Source organism: Mizuhopecten yessoensis, unplaced genomic scaffold (genome assembly GCF_002113885.1).
Source record: "Mizuhopecten yessoensis strain PY_sf001 unplaced genomic scaffold, ASM211388v2 scaffold10067, whole genome shotgun sequence".
Taxonomy (NCBI): Eukaryota; Metazoa; Mollusca; class Bivalvia; order Pectinida; family Pectinidae; genus Mizuhopecten; species Mizuhopecten yessoensis.
The window spans coordinates 289,696-314,812 of NW_018408362.1; the positions used below are offsets into that span (position 1 = coordinate 289,696).

Below are 25,117 nucleotides of genomic sequence, written 5' to 3' on the forward strand. Positions count from 1 at the left end.
AAACACTGAGGAACGCTATAGAAACCATAAGATAAAATCAATGTTACCACAACACTGAGGAACACTATAGAAACCATAAGATAGAATCAATGTTACCACAACACTGAGGAACGCTATAGAAGCCATAAGATAGGATCAATGTCACCACAACACTGAGGAACACTATAGAAACCATAAGATAGGATCAATGTTACCCAAACACTGAGGAACGCTATAGAAACAATAAGATAAAATCAATGTTACCACAACACTGAGGAACACTATAGAAACCATAAGATAGGATCAATGTTACCACAACACAGAGGAACGCTATAGAAGCCATAAGAGAGACAACATGACCAGTTGTCTGTCCTAAGACAGAAGGGTATCCAGACATCAAGGTTTAGATATGAATCTTAAGCTGTTGGAGAACTGCACTCTAAAATACCACACATCATTATACTGTGTCAAGTTCAATATTATACTCCAGGTTGCAATGCCACATATATATGAACAGCACTTAATGATTTAGTAATTTGATTTTGAATCCTATTTTGTAAGGAGAATGAAAAGATAGCACACACTCTGACTGCCATGGGATGAAGCTAATTTACAAACATCACAGACTTAAAACAAAGTGTTGCTCACAGCTTGAGTTCCTCCAGCCTGATCCTACTATAATAGTTACACATGTTTCTTACATTGCCGTTCATTAAATCTTATCTGTCAATCAATCCTCTTACAAACTGGGGGTATCATGTTGGGAATAACTACACCAATATGTCTACTTCTGACATCACCAGACCTGGAGAGCATCAGTGATTTATATACACACAGCTACCAAAAAGTACAACACTCTGATAGTTTAGGAAGTTCATGGAGTGTAAGAAGTTCACAGTAAGTGAGGATATTCAATGTATGTAGGGCCTGCAATGTATGTAGTGTGTTCAATGTATGTAGGGTGTTCAATGTATTTGGGGCCTTCAATGTATGTAGGGTGTTCAATGTATGTAGAGTGTTCAATGTGTGTAGGGTGTTCAATGAATGTAGTGTGTTCAATGTATGTATGGTGTTCAATGTATGTAGTGTGTTCAATGTATGTAGGGTGTTCAATGTATGTGGGGCCTTCAATGTATGTAGGGTGTTCAATGTATGTAGGGTGTTCAATGTATGTAGGGTGTTCAATGTGTGTAGGGTGTTCAATGAATGTAGTGTGTTCAATGTATGTATGGTGTTCAATGTATGTATTGTGTCCAATGTATGTAGGGTGTTCAATGTATAGGGGGCACTCAGTGTATGTAGAGAGTTAATTGTATATGCTGACCCCAGGATATACATGTAGTCTGTCATGTGGCCTCAGATCTAGTGTTAAATATCAGAAATAAACTGTTGTATGGCTTTGAAGTGCAGCTTTGAAAAAGTTTGGGCTGCAAATCAAGGTCATACAAGAAACAAAATAAATACATTGTAGAAATGAAAAGAAATTAAACATTTCCTAAAAATGCCTAGCCCCTCAGCTGGCCCCTTGATAGGCCTCATTATATCAACACTAGCACATTGATGAACAATGTGGTGGTATTGATATTATTAAATGTCCAGTTAACTAAATACAGGTCCAGAAGTTTTCTATTATCTTGAAATCTACAAGGTGAAATGACAATGGATGACGAATAATGATTATCGTGAAATAGACTTTGTATGTTCTCATTTGCCATGTGAATTGGCATAGAAAGGTGCTTTGTTTCTCTATCTTACTGCCTAACCGTAACGTACAGACAATTCTATTGATCAGCTTTATATCTCATCAGTCTGCCAGGTTTTGATTGAGAATACAAGTCTCAGCACCTGGTAACTCCCCAAGTGGCTCAGCGTAAAACTGTTCATTCAATCGCACAAACTGGGAGGCCACAATAAACAGGAGTTTTATAATTGACCTGACCAGGAGATATTTGATTCAGTGTTGGGACGAAAGTAATAACACATACACACACTCCTTAGATCTGGCCTCCGTGTCAGAACAATCAAATTCTTCTCAATTATTTGAACTCATTTAAATATATATTTACAGTAAATTAAAAATAGAACAGAACAAAATAAACCAATGTGGCAACACAAGAACAAAATCCAAACCGAAAAGTCAAAATTCAATTGTAGCGGAGCTGGACGAGGTCGATCGTCTGCGACCAGGTAACTCAATTGGTAGAGTGTGCATCCGTCTAGAGTTTGAAGGGTCCCGGGTCCGAACCTCAGGCTGGCCGTACATTTTTCATCTCCTGTCTTTTGGGCGAAGACTTGGAAAAAGATGGAGGAATGTAGCAGAACTAGACAGGGTCAATTGTTGGCAACCAGGTAGCTCAATTGTTTGAGCGTCTGACTGGACTTTGGAGGGTCCCAAATTCAAACCCCAGTCTGTATTTTATATCTCCTGTCACACAATAACCAAGGAGATGCCAAAACAATTGGAAAAAATACTTAGGACAGACTCTGGAGAAGCAAATCAAATGAGACATGTAAACTCCATAATAATATAATAATATACAACATTTGATATAGCGCCCTATCTAGCTAACATAAGCCACTCTAAAGTGCCTTACAGTATACATAGATACACAATTAATGCAATTAGCATATACATTAATCATTAAGAAAATCGAGGAATTCGCAGGAGCAGCCATATCAGGCGCTAACTACTAGTCATATGCCACCTTGCTAATATCTCCCTATGTGTGTATGCCAGTGTGTGTGCTAGAGATGTATTGTGTTCTGTTTGTAGTGGGACCGTGCTTAATTCCAATGGCATCTTTTATAGTGCCACCTCACTGTGGGCAGGAGGAAAACACTTTTATAGTGCCACCTCACTATGGGCAGGAGGAAAACACTTTTATAGTGCCACCTCACTGTGGGCAGGAGGAAAACACTTTTATAGTGCCACCTCACTGTGGGCAGGAGGAAAACACTTTCTTAGTGCCACCTCACTATGGGCAGGAGGAAAACACTTTTATAGTGCCACCTCACTGTGGGCAGGAGGAAAACACTTTTATAGTGCCACCTCACTGTGGGCAGGAGGAAAACACTTTTATAGTGCCACCTCACTGTGGGCAGGAGGAAAACACTTTTATAGTGCCACCTCACAGTGGGCAGGAGGAAAACACTTTCTCTGATATTCCATAACTCCATAAGCTAGAGAGATTGGTATTACTGAGGAAAGGATTGTTAAACTCCATAAGCTAGAGTGATTGGTATTACTGAGGAAAGGAGTGTTAAACTCCATAAGCTAAAGTGATTGGTATTACTGAGGAAAGGAGTGTTAAACTCTATAAGCTAGAGAGATTGGTATTGCTGAGGAAAGGAGTGTTAAACTCCATAAGCTAGAGAGATTGGTATTACTGAGGAAAGGAGTGATAAACTCCATAAGCTAAAGTGATTGGTATTACTGATGAAAGGAGTGTTAAAATTCATAAGCTAGAGAGAATGGTATTACGGAGGAAAGGAGTGTTAAGCTCCATAGGCTAGAGAGATTGGTATCACTGAGGAAAGGAGTGATAAACTCCATAAGCTAGAGATATTGGTATAACTGAGAAAAGGAGTGTTAAAATTCATAAGCTAGAGAGATTGGTATCACTGAGGAAAGGAGTGTTAAGCTCCATAGGCTAGAGAGATTGGTAATACCAATCTCTATAGCTTGTGGAGTTTAACACACCTTTACTCAGTAATACCAATTTCTCTAGCTTATGGATAACACCCCTTTCCTCAGTAATACCAATCTAGAGAGATTGGTATTACTGAGGAAAGGTGTGTTAAACTCCACAAGCTAGAGAGATTGGTATTACTGAGGAAAGGGGTGTTAAACTCCATAAGCTAAAGAGATTGGTATTACTGAGGAAAGGGGTTTTAAACTCCATAAGCTAGAGATATTGGTATAACTGAGGAAAGGAGTGTTAAACTCCATAATCTAGAGAGATTGGTATTACTGAGGAAAGGAGTGTTAAACTCAATAAGCTAGATAGATTGGTATTACTGAGGAAAGGAGTGTTAAACTCCATAAGCTAGAGATATTGGTATAACTGAGGAAAGGGGTGTTAAACTCCATAAGCTAAAGAGATTGGTATTACTGAGGAAAGGGGTGTTAAACTCCATAAGCTAGAGAGATTGGTATTACTGAGGAAAGGAGTGTTAAACTCCATAAGCTAGAGATATTGGTATTACTGAGGAAAGGAGTGTTAAACTCCATAAGCTAGAGGTATTGGTATTACTGAGGAAAGGAGTGTTAAACTCCATAAGCTAGAGAGATTGGTATTACTGAGGAAAGGGGTGTTAAACTCCATAAACTAAAGTGATCAGTATTACTGAGGAAAGGAGTGTTAAACTCCATAAGCTAGAGAGATTGGAATTACTGAGGAAAGGAGTGGTAAACTCCATAAGCTAGAGGTATTGGTATTACTGAGGAAAGGGGAGTTAAACTCCATAAACTAAAGTGATCAGTATTACTGAGGAGAGGAGTGTTAAACTCCATAAGCTAGAGAGATTGGTATTACTGAGGAAAGGGGTGTTAATGGTTGTGAAGTCAAAATTGTCAGGTTTGTCATGGAGTCTGGTACTGAGGTGACCATTTCTGTCACATTTTATTAAATCGATTCTGTGTAGTCAGTACAAATGATCACACTGATATCTCATCCGACATGTCCAATAGGTGCCAGCATATCATCACCAGAAATTAAAATATTTTAAAGACGTTCTTAAGCACTGCCAAGTAGTTTTTTCTGTCAAACTTTATTTTTGATATTTAGAGAGCTCAAATTAAATCCAGCTTGTCTATATATGAGATGTATTGACAAGTAAGTAATTTAGTCAATCATAACTTTAGTGTTTAGGTCTTTCTGAAGCTTTCTATCGAGACCATGCAATTATGAAACCGAGCCAAACATTTACTCTGTAGTTTTACATGTCTTACACAGCTCAGTGCTTATCAAACTGAGGATAGGGGAAAACTTAAGTATTTGTTGATAGTTTGGCACAAGTTACAAATAAGAAATTCTGGTTTTATATTGAAAATTTTACAACCCACTTGATTCCAAAATCTATTCCCCCCTCCCACATATGTAGCTTAGGGCTTGGAAGTTTTATATATATTACAAAACATCTAAAATATGAATCTCAATTCTCAGGACAATCAATTAAGTATCAGAGCATCAAAATGTAATTTTTTTGTGTGATTTTGAAGCACATTCAATATTGGTCTCATCCTATGCATTCAATATATTTATAGTATAAAGGCTACAGAAAGGTTTTCCTTTGCTCAACTCCTCTGTCCCCAGGTGATAATACCCTTGTTTGCACTCTCTGTCCCCAGGTGATACCCTTGTTTCCACTCTCTGTCCCCAGGTGATACCCTTGTTTCCACCCCTCTGTCCCCAGTTGATACCATTGTTTCCAACCCTCTGCCCCAAGGTGATACCCTTTGTTTCCACTCTCTGTCCCCAGGTGATACCCTTGTTTCCACTCTCTGTCCCCAAGTGATACCCTTATTTCCACTCTATGTCCTCAGGTGATACCCTTGTTTCAACCTCTGTCCCAAGGTGATACCCTTGTTTCCACCCTCTGTCCCCAGGTGATACCCTTGTTTCCACCCTCTGTCCCCAGGTGATACCCTTTGTTTCCACCCTCTGTCCCCAGGTGATACCCTTTGTTTCCACCCTCTGTCCCCAGGTGATACCCTTTGTTTCCCCCCTCTGTCCCCAGGTGATACCCTTTGTTTCCACCCTCTGTCCCCAGGTGATACCCTTTGTTTCCACCCTCTGTCCCCAGGTGATACCCTTGTTTCCACTCTCTGTCCCCAGTTGATACCCTTGTTTCCATCCCTCTGTCCCAATTATATACCCTTGTTTCCATTCCTCTGTCGCCATTATATACCCTTGTTTCCAATCTCTGTTCCCAGTTGATACCCTTGTTTCCACCCCTCTGTCCCCATTATTTACCCTTGTTTCCACTCTCTGTCCCCAGGTAACACCCTTGTTTCCTCTCTCTGTCCCTGGTTGATACCATTCTTTCCACCCCTCTGTCCCCATTATATACCCCTGTTTCCACTCTCTGTCCCAAATTGATACCCTTGTTTCGACCCCTCTGTCCCCATTATATCCCCTTGTTTCCACTCTCTGTCCCCAGTTGATACCCTGGTAATACCCTTGTTTCCTCTCTCTGTCCCTGGTTGATCCCATTGTTTCCACCCCTCTGTCCCCATTATATCCCCTTGTTTCCACTCTCTGTCCCCAGTTGATACCCTTGTTTCCATCCCTCTGTCCCAATTATATACCCTTGTTTCCATTCCTCTGTCCCCAGGTGATACCCTTGTTTCAACCTCTGTTCCCAGGTGATACCCATGTTTCCACCCTCTGTCCCCAGGTGATACCCTTGTTTCCTCTACCATTGTTTCCACCCCTCTGTCCCCATTATATACCCTTGTTTCCACTCTCTGTTCCCAGGTAATACCCTTGTTTCCTCTCTCTGTCCCTGGTTGATACCATTGTTTCCACCCCTCTGTCCCCATTATATACCCTTGTTTCCACTCTCTGTCCCAAATTGATACCCTTGTTTCGACCCCTCTGTCCCCATTATATACCCTTGTTTCCACTCTCTGTCCCCAGGTGATACCCTTGTTTCCTCTCTCTGTCCCTGGTTGACACCATTGTTTCCACCCCTCTGTCCCCACTATATACACTTGTTTCCACTCTCTGTTCCCAGTTGATACCCTTGTTTCCACCTCTCTGTCCCCATTATATACCCTTGTTTCCACTCTATGTCCTCAGGTGATAGCCTTGTTTCAACCTCTGTCCCCAGGTGATACCCTTGTTTCCACTCTCTGTCCCCAGGTAACACCCTTGTTTCCTCTCTCTGTCCCTGGTTGATACCATTGTTTCCACCCCTCTGTCCCCATTATATGCCCTTGTTTCCACTCTCTGTTCCCAGTTGATACCCTTGTTTCCATCCCTCTGTCATCCCCTTGTTTCCCCTCTATGTCCTCAGGTGATTCCCTTGTTTCAACCTCTGTCCCCAGGTGATACCCTTGTTTCCACTCTCTTATACCCTTGTTTCCACTCTCTGTTCCCAGTTGATTCCCTTGTTTCCACCCCTCTGTCCCCATTATATACCCCTGTTTCCACTCTCCGTCCCAAATTGATATCCTTGTTTCCACCTCTCTGTCCCCATTATATACCCTTGTTTCCACTCTATGTCCTCAGGTGATACCCTTGTTTCAACCTCTGTCCCCAGGTGATACCCTTGTTTCCCCCCTCTGTCCCCAGGTGATACCCTTTGTTTCCACCCTCTGTCCCCAGGTGATACCCTTTGTTTCCACCCTCTGTCCCCAGGTGATACCCTTTGTTTCCACCCTCTGTCCCCAGGTGATACCCTTTGTTTCCACCCTCTGTCCCCAGGTGATACCCTTTGTTTCCACCCTCTGTCCCCAGGTGATACCCTTGTTTCCTCCCTCTGTCCCCAGGTGATACCCTTGTTTCCTCCCTCTGTCCCCAGGTGATACCCTTGTTTCCACTCTCTTATACCCTTGTTTCCACTCTCTGTTCCCAGTTGATACCCTTGTTTCCATCCCTCTGTCCCAATTATATACCCTTGTTTCCATTCCTCTGTCCCTAGTTGATATCCTTGTTTCCAACCCTCTGTCCCCATTATATACCCTTGTTTCCACTCTCTGTCCCCAATTGTTACCCTTGTTTCCACCCCTTTGTCCCCATTTTATACCCTTGTTTCCACTCTGTCCCTGGTTGATACCATTGTTTCTATCCCTCTGTCCCCATTATATACCCTTGTTCCCACCCCTCTGTCCCCATTATGTACCCTTGTTTCCACCCCTCTGTCCCCAGGTGATACCCTTGTTTCCACTCTCTGTCCCCAGGTGATACCATTGTTTCCACCCCTCTGCCCCAGGTGATACCCTTGTTTCCACTCTCTGTCCCCAGGTGATACCTTTGTTTCCACTCTCTGTCCCCCGGTGATACCCTTGTTTCCACCCCTCTGTCCCCAGTTGATACCCTTGTTTCGTGATACCCTGTGTTTCCACTCTCTGTCCCCAGGTGGTACCCTTGTTTCCACCCCTCAGTCCCCATTATATACCCTTGTTTCCATTTCTCTGTCCCCAGTTGATATCCTTATTTCCACCCCTCTGTCCCCGGTTGATAACATTGTTTCCACCCCTCTATCCCCATTATATACCCTTGTTTCCACCCCTCTGTCCCCAGTTGATACCCTTGTTTCCACCTCTCTGTCCCCAGCTGATACCCTTGTTTCCAACCCTCAGTCCCCAGTTGATACTCTTGTTTCCACCCCTCAGTCCCCAGTTGATACCCTTGTTTCCACCCCTCTGTCCCCATTATATACCCTTGTTTCCATCCCTCTGTCCCCAGTTGATATCCTTTTTTCCACCCCTCTGTCCCTGGTTGATACCCTTGTTTCCACCCCTCTGTCCCCATTATATACCCTTGTTTATACTCTCTGTCCCCAGTTGATACCCTTGTTTCCACTCTCTGTTCCCAGTTGATACCCTTGTTTCCACCCCTCAGTCCCCATTATATACCCTTGTTTCCACTCTCTATCCCCAGTTGATACCATTGTTTCCACCCCTCTGTCCCCATTATATACCCTTGTTTCCCCTCTCTGTCCCCAATTGATACCCTTGTTTCCACCCCTCTGTCCCCATTAGATACCCTTGTTTCCACTCTCTGTCCCCAATTGATACCCTTGTTTCCACCCCTCTGTCCCCATTATATACATTTGTTTCCACTCTCTGTCCCCAGTTGATACCCTTGTTTCCACCCCTCAGTCCCCATTATATACCCTGGTTTCCACTCTCTGTCCCCAGGTGATACCCTTGTTTTTGATACTATTGTTTCCACCCCTCTGTCCCCAGTTGATACCCTTGTTTCCACCTCTCTGTCCCCATTATATACCCTTGTTTCCACTCTATGTCCCCAATTGATACCCTTGTTTCCACCCCTCTGTCCCCATTATATACCCTTGTTTCCACTCTCTGTCCCCAGTTGATACCCTTGTTTCCACCCCTCTGTCTCCATTATATACCCTTGTTTCCATACCTCTGTTCCCAGTTGATATCCTTTTTTCCACCCCTCTGTCCCCGGTTGATACTATTGTTTCCACCCCTCTGTCCCCAGTTGATACCCTTGTTTCCATCCCTCTGTCCCCAGTTGATATCCTTTTTTCCACCCCTCTGTCTCCAATATATACCCTTGTTTATACACTCTGTCCCCAGGTGATACCCTTGTTTCCACTCTCTGTCCCTGGTTGATACCCTTGTTTCCACCCCTCTGTCCCCATTATATACCCTAGTTTCCACTCTCTGTCCCCAGTTGATACCCTTGTTTCCACTCTCTGTTCCCAGTTAATACCCTTGTTTCCACCTCTCTGTTCCCAGTTGCTACCCTTGTTTCCACCTCTCTGTCCCCAGTTGATACCCTTGTTTCCTCCCCTCTGTCCCCATTATATACCCTTGTTTCACTCTCTGTCCCCAGTTGATACCATTGTTTCAACACCTCTGTCCCCATTATATACCCTTGTTTCACTCTCTGTCCCCAGTTGATACCATTGTTTCAACACCTCTGTCCCCATTATATACCCTTGTTTCACTCTCTGTCCCCAGTTGATACCATTGTTTCAACACCTCTGTCCCCATTATATACCCTTGTTTCCCTCTCTGTCCCCAGTTGATACCATTGTTTCAACACCTCTGTCCCCATTATATACCCTTGTTTCCCCTCTCTGTCCCCAGATGATACCCCTGTTTCCACCCCTCTGTCCCCATTATATCCCCTAGTTTCCACTCTCTGTCCCCAGTTGATATTTCCACCCCTCTGTCCCCATTATATACCCTAGTTTCCACTCTCTGTCCCCAGTTGATATTTCCACCCCTCTGTCCCCATTATATACATTTGTTTCCACTCTCTGTCCACAGTTGATACCCCTGTTTCCACCCCTCTGTCCCCATTATATCCCCTAGTTTCCACTCTCTGTCCCCAGTTGATATTTCCACCCCTCTGTCCCCATTATATCCCCTAGTTTCCACTCTCTGTCCCCAGTTGATATTTCCACCCCTCTGTCCCCATTATATCCCCTAGTTTCCACTCTCTGTCCCCAGTTGATACCCTTGTTTCGTGATACCCTTTGTTTCCACTCTCTGTCCCCAGGTGATACCTTTGTTTCCACTCTCTGTCCCCAGGTGATACCTTTGTTTCCACTCTCTGTCCCCAGGTGATACCTTTGTTTCCACTCTCTGTCCCCAGGTAATACCATTGTTTCCACCCCTCTGTCGCCAGGTGATACCCTTGTTTCCACTCTCTGGCCCTGGTTGATACCCTTGTTTCCACCCCTCTGTCTCCCCATTATATACCCTTGTTTCCATTCCTCTGTCCCTAGTTGATATCCTTGTTTCCAACCCTCTGTCCCCATTATATACCCTTGTTTCCTCCCCTTTGTCCCCAGTATATACCCTTCTTTACATCCATCTGTCCCCAGTTGATATCCTTTTTTCCATCCCTCTGTCCCCAGGTGATACCATTGTTTCCACCCCTCTGTCGCCAGGTGATACCCTTGTTTCCACTCTCTATATACCCTTGTTTCCATTCCTCTGTCCCTAGTTGATATCCTTGTTTCCAACCCTCTGTCCCCATTATATACCCTTGTTTCCTCCCCTTTGTCCCCAGTTGATACCCTTGTTTCCAGCCCTCATTCCCCAGTTGATGCTCTTGTTTCCACCCCTCTGTCTCCAGTTGATACCCTTGTTTCCACCCCTCTGTTCCCAGTTGATATCCTTGTTTCCACCTCTCTGTCCCCATTATATCCCCTTGTTTCACTCTCTGTCCCCAGTTGATACCATTGTTTCAACACCTCTGTCCCCATTATATACCCTTGTTTCCTCCCCTTTGTCCCCAGTTGATACCCTTGTTTCGTGATACCCTTTGTTTCCACTCTCTGTCCCCAGGTGATACCTTTGTTTCCACTCTCTGTCCCCAGGTGATACCCTTTGTTTCCACTCTCTGTCCCCAGGTGATACCTTTGTTTCCACTCTCTGTCCCCAGGTAATACCATTGTTTCCACCCCTCTGTCCCCAGCAGATACCCTTGTTTCCAGTCTCTGTCCCCAGGTGATACCCTTGTTTCCAGTCGCTGTCCCCAGGTGATACCCTTGTTTCCACCCCTCTGTCCCAAGGTGTACCCTTGTTTCCACTCTCTCTCCAAAGTAAATACCCTTGTTTCCACCCCTCTGTCCCCAGGTGATACCCTTGTTTCCACTCTCTGTCCCTGGTTGATACCCTTGTTTCCACCCCTCTGTCCCCATTATATACATTTGTTTCCACTCTCTGTCCACAGTTGATACCCTTGTTTCCACCCCTCTGTCCCCAGTAGATACCCTTGTTTCCATCCCGCTGTCCCCAGTAGATACCTTTGTGTTCACCCTCTGTCCCCACTTGATATCCTTTTTTTCTACCATCCGTCCCCGGTTGATACTCTTTTTTTCTACCATCTGTCCCCGGTTGATACCCATTGATTGTATGTCATTGATTCTCTGTGTCCCAAGAATCTTTTGTACAAAATTGGATTAAAATAAAAATTAATCTTCAAACACGTGAAAAAGAACATAAACCAAGCATAGATTGGAGGTCCCCATAATCAATGCACATGTTCTACAAGTCAAATTATTGTAAAGTTGAAGCAATAAGTGATTGTATGTACGACAATTAGTTAAAAGCAACATTTTTGAAGATTGAAAATGTCTGGTAATTCAATTAGGACTCAATACTTGCAGTACATGAAGCTGTGGCATTGGAGATCATGTGAACCCCAAATTCGCCCTATACCTGTGTACTGTGGCCCTGTAGATGATGTAGACACCCAATGATCATCCTATACCTGTGTACTGTGACCCTATAGATGATTTCAACTCCAATGGTCACCATATAGCTGTGTACTGTGCCCCTGTAGATGATGAAGACTCTCAAGGGTCACCCTATGCCTGTGTACTGTGGCCCTGTAGATGATGAAGACTCTCAAGGGTCACCCTATCCCTGTGTACTGTGGCCCTGTAGATGATGTAGACACTCAATGATCACCCTATACCCGTGTACTGTGACCCTGTAGATGATGTAGACACTCAATGATCACCCTATCCCTGTGTACTGTGACCCTGTAGATGATGTAGACCCCCAATAAGAAACCTATACCTGTGTACTGTGACCCTGTCGATGATTTCAACTCCAATGGTCACCATATAGCTATGTACTGTGACCCTGTAGATGATGTAGGCACCCAATAAGAAACCTATACCTGTGTACTGTGACCCTGTCGATGATTTCAACTCCAATGGTCACCATATAGCTATGTACTGTGACCCTGTAGATGATGTAGACACTCAATGATCACCCTATACCTGGGTACTGTGACCCTGTAGATGATGTAGATACCCAATGATCACCCTATACCTGTGTACTGTGCCCCTGTAGATGATGTAGACACTCAATGATCACCCTATCCCTGTGTACTGTGACCCTGTAGATGATGTAGGCACCCAATAAGAAACCTATACCTGTGTACTGTGACCCTGTCGATGATTTCAACTCCAATGGTCACCATATAGCTATGTACTGTGACCCTGTAGATGATGTAGACACTCAATGATCACCCTATACCTGTGTACTGTGACCCTGTTGATGATGTAGATACCCAATGATCACCCTATACCTGTGTACTGTGACCCTGTAGATGATGTAGACACACAATGATCATCCTATACCTGTATACTATGACCCTGGAGATGATGTACACACCCAATGATCACCCTATACCTGTGTACTGTGACCCTGTAGATGATGTAGACACTCAATGATCACCCTATACCTGTGTACTGTGACCCTATAGATGATGTAGACACCCAATGGTCACCCTATACCTGTGTATTGTGACCCTGTAGATGATGTAGACACTCAATGATCACCCTATACCTGTGTACTGTGACCCTGTAGATGATGTAGACACCCAATGATCATCCTATACCTGTATACTATGACCCTGGAGATGATGTACACACCCAATGATCACCCTATACCTGTATACTGTGACCCTGGAGATGATGTACACACCCAATGATCACCCTATACCTGTTTACTGTGACCCTGTAGATGATGTACACACCCAATGGTCACCCTATACCTGTATACTGTGACCCTGGAGATGATGTACACACCCAATGATCACCCTATACCTGTATACTGTGACCCTGGAGATGATGTACACACCCAATGATCACCCTATACCTGTGTACTGTGACCCTGGAGATGATGTACACACCCAATGGTCACCCTATACCTGTATACTGTGACCCTGGAGATGATGTAGACACACAATGATCACCCTATACCTGTATACTGTGACCCTGGAGATGATGTACACACCCAATGGTCACCCTATACCTGTATACTGTGATCCTGGAGATGATGTAGACACACAATGATCTCCCTATACCTGTATACTGTGACCCTGGAGATGATGTACACACCCAATGGTCACCCTATACCTGTATACTGTGACCCTGGAGATGATGTACACACCCAATGGTCACCCTATACCTGTATACTATGACCCTGGAGATGATGTAGACACCCAATGATTACCCTATACCTGTGTACTGTGGCCCTACAGATAGACTCCCAAACTTGGCCCTAAACTGGGTACAATGGCCCTCAGGTGATGATGTTGTCTACAGACATAGTCACCCGATGGGCACCAATTTCAAAGACAGCATTATAACAGAGACCTAAAGATAAGGTACACAATAACACAGTCATACAAAACTGCTACAGACAAACATACAGTACCACATAAATATAAATAAAATATAAGCAGACAATAACACTAATTGTTACCCTTCCCAGCAAATCTGATCCCAAACATTTTGTCAATCTTAATTTCAATTTGAGAACATAGGCTAGGATTCAATCAGTAAAACACTTGAGCAATGTAGTAAAACATGTTGTTGAGTGATATAGTAAACACATATTGCCAGGAAACTATGGCAGGAAAAGCTGTCTACTATTTATAGTGATGCTTTCATAGGGAACAGGGTCTAGGTTAGATAGGAAAAACTGTTATACTGACACACAGTATAGAACACTAGCTACACTGACACACAGTACAGAACACTAGTTACACTGACACACAGTACAGAACACTAGTTACACTGACACACAGTACAGAACACTAGTTACACTGACACACAGTACAGAACACTAGTTACACTGACACACAGTACAGAACACTAGTTACACTGACACACAGTACAGAACACTAGTTACACTGACACACAGTACAGAACACTAGTTACACTGACACACAGTACAGAACACTAGTTACACTGACACACAGTACAGAACACTAGTTACACTGACACACAGTACAGAACACTAGTTACACTGACACACAGTACAGAACACTAGTTACACTGACACACAGTACAGAACACTAGTTACACTGACACACAGTACAGAACACTAGTTACACTGACACACAGTACAGAACACTAGTTACACTGACACACAGTACAGAACACTAGCTATACTGACACACAGTAAAAAACATTAGTTACACTGACACACAGTACAGAACACTAGCTATACTGACACACAGTAGAGAACACTATTTACACTGACAAATAGTAAAGACCATTAGTTACACTGACACACAGAACAGAACACTATTTACACTGACACACAGAACATAACATTAGTTACACTGACACACAGTACATATCAATGTCCTGCTAATTATGAGATAAATAGATGAAGATCTCTTCAGAAGGTGAGCTAATAATTGAACAACCACTATAGCCATTAAAAACTAGAAAATATTACTTTGTTACTTTCTAATCACTGTTGTTGTTGATTATTGTTTTGTTTATGTTATTATTTGTTCAAAAAAGCTCTGAAAGGCAAGGTTGTCTATTAGTGATATATAATATATATACCAGTATATAGTACAATACATATACCAGTATAGTACAATAAATATACCAGTATATAGTACAATGTATATACCAGTATATAGTACCATACATATACCAGTATAGTACAATATATATACCTGTATAGTACAATACATATACCAGTATATCGTACAATATATATACCAGTATAAAGTACACTATATATACAAGTATATAGTATAATACATATACCAGTATATAGTACAATACATATACCAGTATATAGTACACTATATATACTAGTATATAGTACAATATATATACCAGTATAAAGTACACTATATATACCAGTATATAGTACAATACATATACCAGTATATAGTACAATATATATACCAGTATAATACAATACATATACCAGTATATAGTACAATATATATACCAGTATATTGTACAATATATATATCAGTATATAGTACAATATATATACCAGTATATAGTACAATATATAAACCAGTATATAGTACAATATATATACCAGTATATAGTACAATGTATATACCAGTATATAGTACCATACATATACCAGTATAGTACAATACATATACCAGTATATAGTACAATATATATACCAGTATATAGTACAATATATATGCCAGTATAGTACAAAACATATACCAGTATATAGTACAATATATATACCAGTATAGTACAATATATATACCAGTAAAGTACAATACATATACCAGTATAGTACAATACATATACCAGTATATAGTACAATACATATATCAGTATATAGTACAATACATATACCAGTATATATATAGTACAATATATTTAACAATATATATACCAGTATATAGTACAATACATATACCAGTATAGTACAATATATATACCAGTATAGTACAATACATATACCAGTATATAGTACAATATATATACCAGTATATAGTACAATATATTTAACAATATATATACCAGTATATAGTACAATATGTATACTAGTATATAGTACAATACATATACCAGTATATAGTACAATACATATACCAGTATATATATAGTACAATATATATATCAGTATAGTACAATACATATACCAGTATAGTACAATATACATACCAGTATATAGTACAATACATATACCAGTATAGCACAATATATATACCAGTACGTAGTACAATATATTCAACAATATATATACCAGTATATAGTACAATATATAACAATATATATACCAGTATATAGTACAATATATATACCAGTTTATAGTACAATACATATACCAGTATATAGTACAATGCATACCTACATATACCAGTATATACAAACGTAGTACAATTGATACCTACATATATCAGTAAATAGTACAATACATATACCAGTATATAGTATGACCATATATAATACAATACATACCTTAATGCCTTGTCAGTTTGAAATACACATGGCTAGCAGTCAGCCATGAAATTCTATAAGTTATTGTTTGATTTGAGGCTACCCACTGTATCCATGGTAACTACTTGTCAGGACACAAGAGTTGACACAAGAATCACTATCCACATGGTGATCCACATTTCAACACATCAACAAAAAGATCCATACCACAATTAGTTAACACTGTGAAATATATAAATGTCACATCTCCACCTGTCCAGACTGGTGACAGCCCCTATTCACAGGAGCTGGTTCACAACAAGTAGTTCATACCAAGTGGTTCACTCTGCTGGAGATGGATGATGGAATAGTTGAGTTTATAAGATAAATCTGGACTTCAGCAGTTTCTATAGCCACTACAGCCATTCAACACTGCTCGCCTGACATACATACATTACAATGAATGTGTACCTCCAAACTAAGTGCAGAGTTGTAACAGAAAACATTGTATTGATCCGGACAGGGGAAGGAAGCCTGTAGTCAGCCTATAGCCAGAGCACACACATGCATTGTAGGATCACAGCGACTAGCACCTCACACCACAGCCCGGCAAACCACTTGTTACACAGACTTAAACATGTCTGTACTGTACCTCCAAGCACCCTCAGTAGGCTTCCTTTTGTTCATCCTCAAGGACTCTTTGCCATAAAAACTTTTCTACAAGGACCTCAAAATACATGACTACACAATCCTCTACACATACCTCTACATAGACTTCTGTAAAGAGATCGACATAGACCTCTACAAAGACCTCTACAGAAACCTCTATACATACCTCTATATATACCTCTACATAGACCCCTACATAGACCTCTACACAGACCTCTACATAAACCTCTATACAGACATCTATATAACTTCATATATCTCTTTATAGACCTCTACATAGACCTCTACACAGACCTCTATACAGACATCTATATAACTTCATAGACCTCTACATAGACCTCTAAACAGACCTCTACATAGACCTCTACAAAGACCTCTACATATACCCCTACATAGACCCCTACATAGACCCCTACATAGAACTCTACATATACCTCTACATAGACCCCTACATAGACCCCTACACAGACCCCTACATAAACCCCTACATAGAACTCTACATATACCTCTACATAGACCTCTAAACAGACCTCTACATAGACCTCTACACAGACCTCTACATATACCCCTACATAGACCCCTACATAGACCCCTACACAGACCTCTACATAAACCCCTACATAGAACTCTACATATACCTCTACATAGACCCCTACATAGACCCCTACACAGACCCCTACATAGATCCTATATATACCTCTACATAGACCTCTACATAGACCCCTACATATACTTCTACATAGACCCATACACAGACCCCTACATAGACCCCTACATAGATCCTACATATACCTCTACATAGACCTCTACATAGACCCCTACACAGACCTCTACATACACCCTTACATAGACCTCTACATAGACCCCTACACAGAACTCTACACAGACCTCTATACATACCTCTACATAGTCCTCTACATAGAACACTCATAGACCTCAACATAGACCCCTACATAAAGCCCTACATAGACCCCTACATAGACCTCTATATAGACCTCTATGCATACCTCTACACATACCTCTACACAGACCTCTACATAGACCTCTATACAGACCTCTTCACATACCTCTACACAGACCTCTACATAGAACACTTCACAGACCTCGACACATACCAATACATAGACCCCTACATAAACCTCTACACATCCTCTACATAGACCTCTACATAGATCTACACAGACCTCTACTTAGACCTCTACATAGAACACTACACAGACCAAGAAACATACCAATACATAGACCCCTATATAGACCTCTACAAAGACCTCCACACATATATCTACATAGACCTCTACATCGACCTATACACAGCACTCTACACAGACCTCTACACAGACCTCTACATAGTATACAGACCTATACACAGACCCCTACATAAACCTGTACAAAGACCCCACACAGACCTCTACACAGTACACAGGCCTATACACAGACCCCTACATAATCCTCTATACAGACCTCTACACAAACCTCTACACAGTATACAGACCTCTACACAGACCTCTACACAGTACACAGACCTATACACAGACCCCTACATAAGCCTGTACAAAGACCCCACATAGACCTCTACACTGTACACAGACCTATACACAGACCCCTACATAATCCTCTATACAGACCTATACATAAACCTCTATACAGACCTCTACACTGACCTATACACAGACCCCTACATAGACCTCTACACAGACCTCTACAGAAACCTCTACACAGACCTCTATATAGACATCTACAACGACCCCTACACAGACCTCTACATATACCCCTACATAGAACTCTACATATACCTCTACATAGACCTCTACATAGACCCCTACATAGACCTCTACATAGACCCCTACACAGAACTCTACACAGACCTCTATACATACCTCTACATAGTCCTTTACATAGAACACTCATAGACCTCAACATAGACCCCGACACAGACCTCTATACATACCTCTACACAGACCTCTATACATACCTCTGCATAGACCCTTACATAGACCTCTGCATAGACCCTTACATAGACCTCTACATAGACCCCTACATAGAGCCCCACATAGACCCCTACATAGACCTCTAAATAGACCTCTATACATACCTCTACACAGACCTCTACACATACCTCTACACAGACCTCTACATAGACCTCTATACAGACCTCTTCACATACCTCTACACAGACCTCTACATAGAACACTTCACAGACCTCGACACATACCAATACATAGACCCCTACATAAACCTCTACACATATCTCTACATAGACCTCTACATAGATCTACACAGACCTCTACTTAAACCTCTACATAGAACACTACACAGACCTCGAAACATACCAATACATAGACCCCTACATAGACCTCTACATAGACCTCTACACAGACCTCTACTTAGACCTCTACATAGAACACTACACAGACCAAGAAACATACCAATACATAGACCCCTATATAGACCTCTACAAAGACCTCCACACATATATCTACATAGACCTCTACATCGACCTATACACAGCACTCTACACATACCTCTACACAGACCTCTACATAGACCTCTGTACAGACCTCTTCACATACCTCTACACAGACCTCTACATAAACCTCTATACAGACCTCTACACCGACCTATACACAGACCCCTACATAGACCTCTACGTATACACAGACCTCTACAGAAACCTCTACACAGACCTCTTTATAGACCTCTACACCGACCTATACACAGACCCCTACATAGACCTCTACACAGACCTCTACATAGACCTCTACACAGACCTCTACAGAAACCTCTACACAGACCTCTATATAGACATCTACAACGACCTATACACAGACCCCTACATAGACCTCTACACAGACCTCTACATAAACCTCAATACAGACCACTATACAGACCCCTACATAGACCTCTACATAGACCTCTACACCGACCTCTACACTGACCTCTACACCGATCTATATACAGACCTCTACATAGACCTTTACATAGACCCTTACATAGACCCCTATATAGACCTTTACACAGACCCCTTCATAAACCTCTATACAGACCCGTACATAGACCTCTACGTATACACAGACCTCTTTATAGACCTCTACACCAACCTATACACAGACCCCTACATAGACCTCTACGTATACACAGACCTCTACAGAAACCTCTACACAGACCTCTATATAGACCTTTACACCGACCTATACACAGACCCCTACATTGACCTCTACACAGACTTCTACATAAACCTCAATACAGACCTCTATACAGACCCCTACATAGACCCCTACATAGACCTCTACACCGACCTCTACACCAACCTCTACACCGATCTATACACAGACCTCTACATAGACCTTTACTTTGACCTCTACACAGACCTCTCTACACAGACCTCTACATAAACCTCTATACAGACATCTATATAACTTCATAGACCTCTTTATAGATCTATAAGTAGATTTGAATAACTACTAGAATTTATTAGTTTTTTTGAAAACATCTACCTATGTTAAACAATGGTGTGCTGGTTCAGGATTATTAAAGTTGTATTTTAGACAAGGTCATGATAACTGCTGTAGTACACATGCAATTTGACTCCAACTAATAAATCATCATAATCTGATTTAGATGCTCATCAAAACTTGCACAACGGCCTATGTAAACTGAGTAGTGACACATTTCTGGATTACTGGGATCAATATTGGTGTGGTGATCTGTCATTCTGACACAATATGACCATCATTTGAACATCATTCATTTACACATAAACACACTAGCCGCTAAATAGCAGCACATACCCACTTTCAGAACAATAACTTATGAAATATTTATAACTCCTATTCAAATGTCATCCAATATCTATCAATCATATGGCTAAGTAGGAATTGTCAAATATGGCTAAAGGTGGCTAAGTATTGGATGTAGAATATAATTTTAGTATGAGTCCAAATCAGTATATGTATCTGTATCCATACTGGAAAGGAGAAATAATTAATGAGCAGTTTTATGAAACAAACTGTTTAACACTATTTCATGTTTCACTGTGTTTACAAAACACCAGGAACTTAACTTTGATCACCTTGTAGCTTATTTACATATCTGTGCATTGTATCTACACATGTAGAATGTAACGTTCTCTAGTACATTGTGAGTGTGTACATGTAGAATGTAACGTTCTCTAGTACATTGTGAGTGTGTANGTGAGCATTCATACCTTTAACAGGTAACATTTTGTTACTATTTGTGAGCATTCATACCTTTAACAGGTAACATTTTGTTACTATTTGTGAGCATTCATACCTTTAACAGGTAACATTTTGTTACTATTTGTGAGCATTCATACCTTTAACAGGTAACATTTTGTTACTATTTGTGAGCATTCATACCTTTAACAGGTAACATTTTGTTACTATTTGTGAGCATTCATACCTTTAACAGGTAACATTTTGTTACTATTTGTGAGCATTCATACCTTTAACAGGTAACATTTTGTTACTATTTGTGAGCATTCATACCTTTAACAGGTAACATTTTGTTACTATTTGTGAGCATTCATACCTTTAACAGGTAACATTTTGTTACTATTTGTGAGCATTCATACCTTTAACAGGTAACATTTTGTTACTATTTGTGAGCATTCATACCTTTAACAGGTAACATTTTGTTACTATTTGTGAGCATTCATACCTTTAACAGGTAACATTTTGTTACTATTTGTGAGCATTCATACCTTTAACAGGTAACATTTTGTTACTATTTGTGAGCATTCATACCTTTAACAGGTAACATTTTGTTACTATTTGTGAGCATTCATACCTTTAACAGGTAACATTTTGTTACTATTTGTGAGCATTCATACCTTTAACAGGTAACATTTTGTTACTATTTGTGAGCATTCATACCTTTAACAGGTAACATTTTGTTACTATTTGTGAGCATTCATACCTTTAACAGGTAACATTTTGTTACTATTTGTGAGCATTCATACCTTTAACAGGTAACATTTTGTTACTATTTGTGAGCATTCATACCTTTAACAGGTAACATTTTGTTACTATTTGTGAGCATTCATACCTTTAACAGGTAACATTTTGTTACTATTTGTGAGCATTCATACCTTTAACAGGTAACATTTTGTTACTATTTGTGAGCATTCATACCTTTAACAGGTAACATTTTGTTACTATTTGTGAGCATTCATACCTTTAACAGGTAACATTTTGTTACTATTTGTGAGCATTCATACCTTTAACAGGTAACATTTTGTTACTATTTGTGAGCATTCATACCTTTAACAGGTAACATTTTGTTACTATTTGTGAGCATTCATACCTTTAACAGGTAACATTTTGTTACTATTTGTGAGCATTCATACCTTTAACAGGTAACATTTTGTTACTATTTGTGAGCATTCATACCTTTAACAGGTAACATTTTGTTACTATTTGTGAGCATTCATACCTTTAACAGGTAACATTTTGTTACTATTTGTGAGCATTCATACCTTTAACAGGTAACATTTTGTTACTATTTGTGAGCATTCATACCTTTAACAGGTAACATTTTGTTACTATTTGTGAGCATTCATACCTTTAACAGGTAACATTTTGTTACTATTTGTGAGCATTCATACCTTTAACAGGTAACATTTTGTTACTATTTGTGAGCATTCATACCTTTAACAGGTAACATTTTGTTACTATTTGTGAGCATTCATACCTTTAACAGGTAACATTTTGTTACTATTTGTGAGCATTCATACCTTTAACAGGTAACATTTTGTTACTATTTGTGAGCATTCATACCTTTAACAGGTAACATTTTGTTACTATTTGTGAGCATTCATACCTTTAACAGGTAACATTTTGTTACTATTTGTGAGCATTCATACCTTTAACAGGTAACATTTTGTTACTATTTGTGAGCATTCATACCTTTAACAGGTAACATTTTGTTACTATTTGTGAGCATTCATACCTTTAACAGGTAACATTTTGTTACTATTTGTGAGCATTCATACCTTTAACAGGTAACATTTTGTTACTATTTGTGAGCATTCATACCTTTAACAGGTAACATTTTGTTACTATTTGTGAGCATTCATACCTTTAACAGGTAACATTTTGTTACTATTTGTGAGCATTCATACCTTTAACAGGTAACATTTTGTTACTATTTGTGAGCATTCATACCTTTAACAGGTAACATTTTGTTACTATTTGTGAGCATTCATACCTTTAACAGGTAACATTTTGTTACTATTTGTGAGCATTCATACCTTTAACAGGTAACATTTTGTTACTATTTGTGAGCATTCATACCTTTAACAGGTAACATTTTGTTACTATTTGTGAGCATTCATACCTTTAACAGGTAACATTTTGTTACTATTTGTGAGCATTCATACCTTTAACAGGTAACATTTTGTTACTATTTGTGAGCATTCATACCTTTAACAGGTAACATTTTGTTACTATTTGTGAGCATTCATACCTTTAACAGGTAACATTTTGTTACTATTTGTGAGCATTCATACCTTTAACAGGTAACATTTTGTTACTATTTGTGAGCATTCATACCTTTAACAGGTAACATTTTGTTACTATTTGTGAGCATTCATACCTTTAACAGGTAACATTTTGTTACTATTTGTGAGCATTCATACCTTTAACAGGTAACATTTTGTTACTATTTGTGAGCATTCATACCTTTAACAGGTAACATTTTGTTACTATTTGTGAGCATTCATACCTTTAACAGGTAACATTTTGTTACTATTTGTGAGCATTCATACCTTTAACAGGTAACATTTTGTTACTATTTGTGAGCATTCATACCTTTAACAGGTAACATTTTGTTACTATTTGTGAGCATTCATACCTTTAACAGGTAACATTTTGTTACTATTTGTGAGCATTCATACCTTTAACAGGTAACATTTTGTTACTATTTGTGAGCATTCATACCTTTAACAGGTAACATTTTGTTACTATTTGTGAGCATTCATACCTTTAACAGGTAACATTTTGTTACTATTTGTGAGCATTCATACCTTTAACAGGTAACATTTTGTTACTATTTGTGAGCATTCATACCTTTAACAGGTAACATTTTGTTACTATTTGTGAGCATTCATACCTTTAACAGGTAACATTTTGTTACTATTTGTGAGCATTCATACCTTTAACAGGTAACATTTTGTTACTATTTGTGAGCATTCATACCTTTAACAGGTAACATTTTGTTACTATTTGTGAGCATTCATACCTTTAACAGGTAACATTTTGTTACTATTTGTGAGCATTCATACCTTTAACAGGTAACATTTTGTTACTATTTGTGAGCATTCATACCTTTAACAGGTAACATTTTGTTACTATTTGTGAGCATTCATACCTTTAACAGGTAACATTTTGTTACTATTTGTGAGCATTCATACCTTTAACAGGTAACATTTTGTTACTATTTGTGAGCATTCATACCTTTAACAGGTAACATTTTGTTACTATTTGTGAGCATTCATACCTTTAACAGGTAACATTTTGTTACTATTTGTGAGCATTCATACCTTTAACAGGTAACATTTTGTTACTATTTGTGAGCATTCATACCTTTAACAGGTAACATTTTGTTACTATTTGTGAGCATTCATACCTTTAACAGGTAACATTTTGTTACTATTTGTGAGCATTCATACCTTTAACAGGTAACATTTTGTTACTATTTGTGAGCATTCATACCTTTAACAGGTAACATTTTGTTACTATTTGTGAGCATTCATACCTTTAACAGGTAACATTTTGTTACTATTTGTGAGCATTCATACCTTTAACAGGTAACATTTTGTTACTATTTGTGAGCATTCATACCTTTAACAGGTAACATTTTGTTACTATTTGTGAGCATTCATACCTTTAACAGGTAACATTTTGTTACTATTTGTGAGCATTCATACCTTTAACAGGTAACATTTTGTTACTATTTGTGAGCATTCATACCTTTAACAGGTAACATTTTGTTACTATTTGTGAGCATTCATACCTTTAACAGGTAACATTTTGTTACTATTTGTGAGCATTCATACCTTTAACAGGTAACATTT

The 25,117-nt window shown here is 39.8% G+C and overlaps 2 protein-coding genes across 6 annotated transcripts in view; one reads left to right on the plus strand and one right to left on the minus strand.

Moving 5' to 3' along the window:
- LOC110459447 (cytochrome b5 reductase 4-like) overlaps positions 1 to 25,117 on the minus strand; it is a 114,757-nt gene that overhangs the window by 84,332 nt on the left and 5,308 nt on the right. For 2 of the 5 annotated variants that reach the window (XM_021511708.1, XM_021511709.1), the window contains exon 1: positions 16,399 to 16,902. The exons of 2 other annotated variants lie outside the window; for them this stretch is intronic. The gene's annotated coding sequence lies outside the window, so the exon portion shown is untranslated. Of the gene's footprint in view, positions 1 to 16,398; positions 16,904 to 25,117 lie in introns of those variants that run through there. One more of the 5 variants, XM_021511706.1, reaches the window with a different exon arrangement.
- Positions 14,831 to 20,417, plus strand: LOC110459445. The gene is made up of 2 exons (XM_021511701.1): positions 14,831 to 14,849; positions 19,330 to 20,417. The coding sequence occupies exons 1-2, from the start codon at positions 14,831 to 14,833 to the stop codon at positions 20,415 to 20,417; spliced, it is 1,107 nt and encodes a 368-aa protein (XP_021367376.1).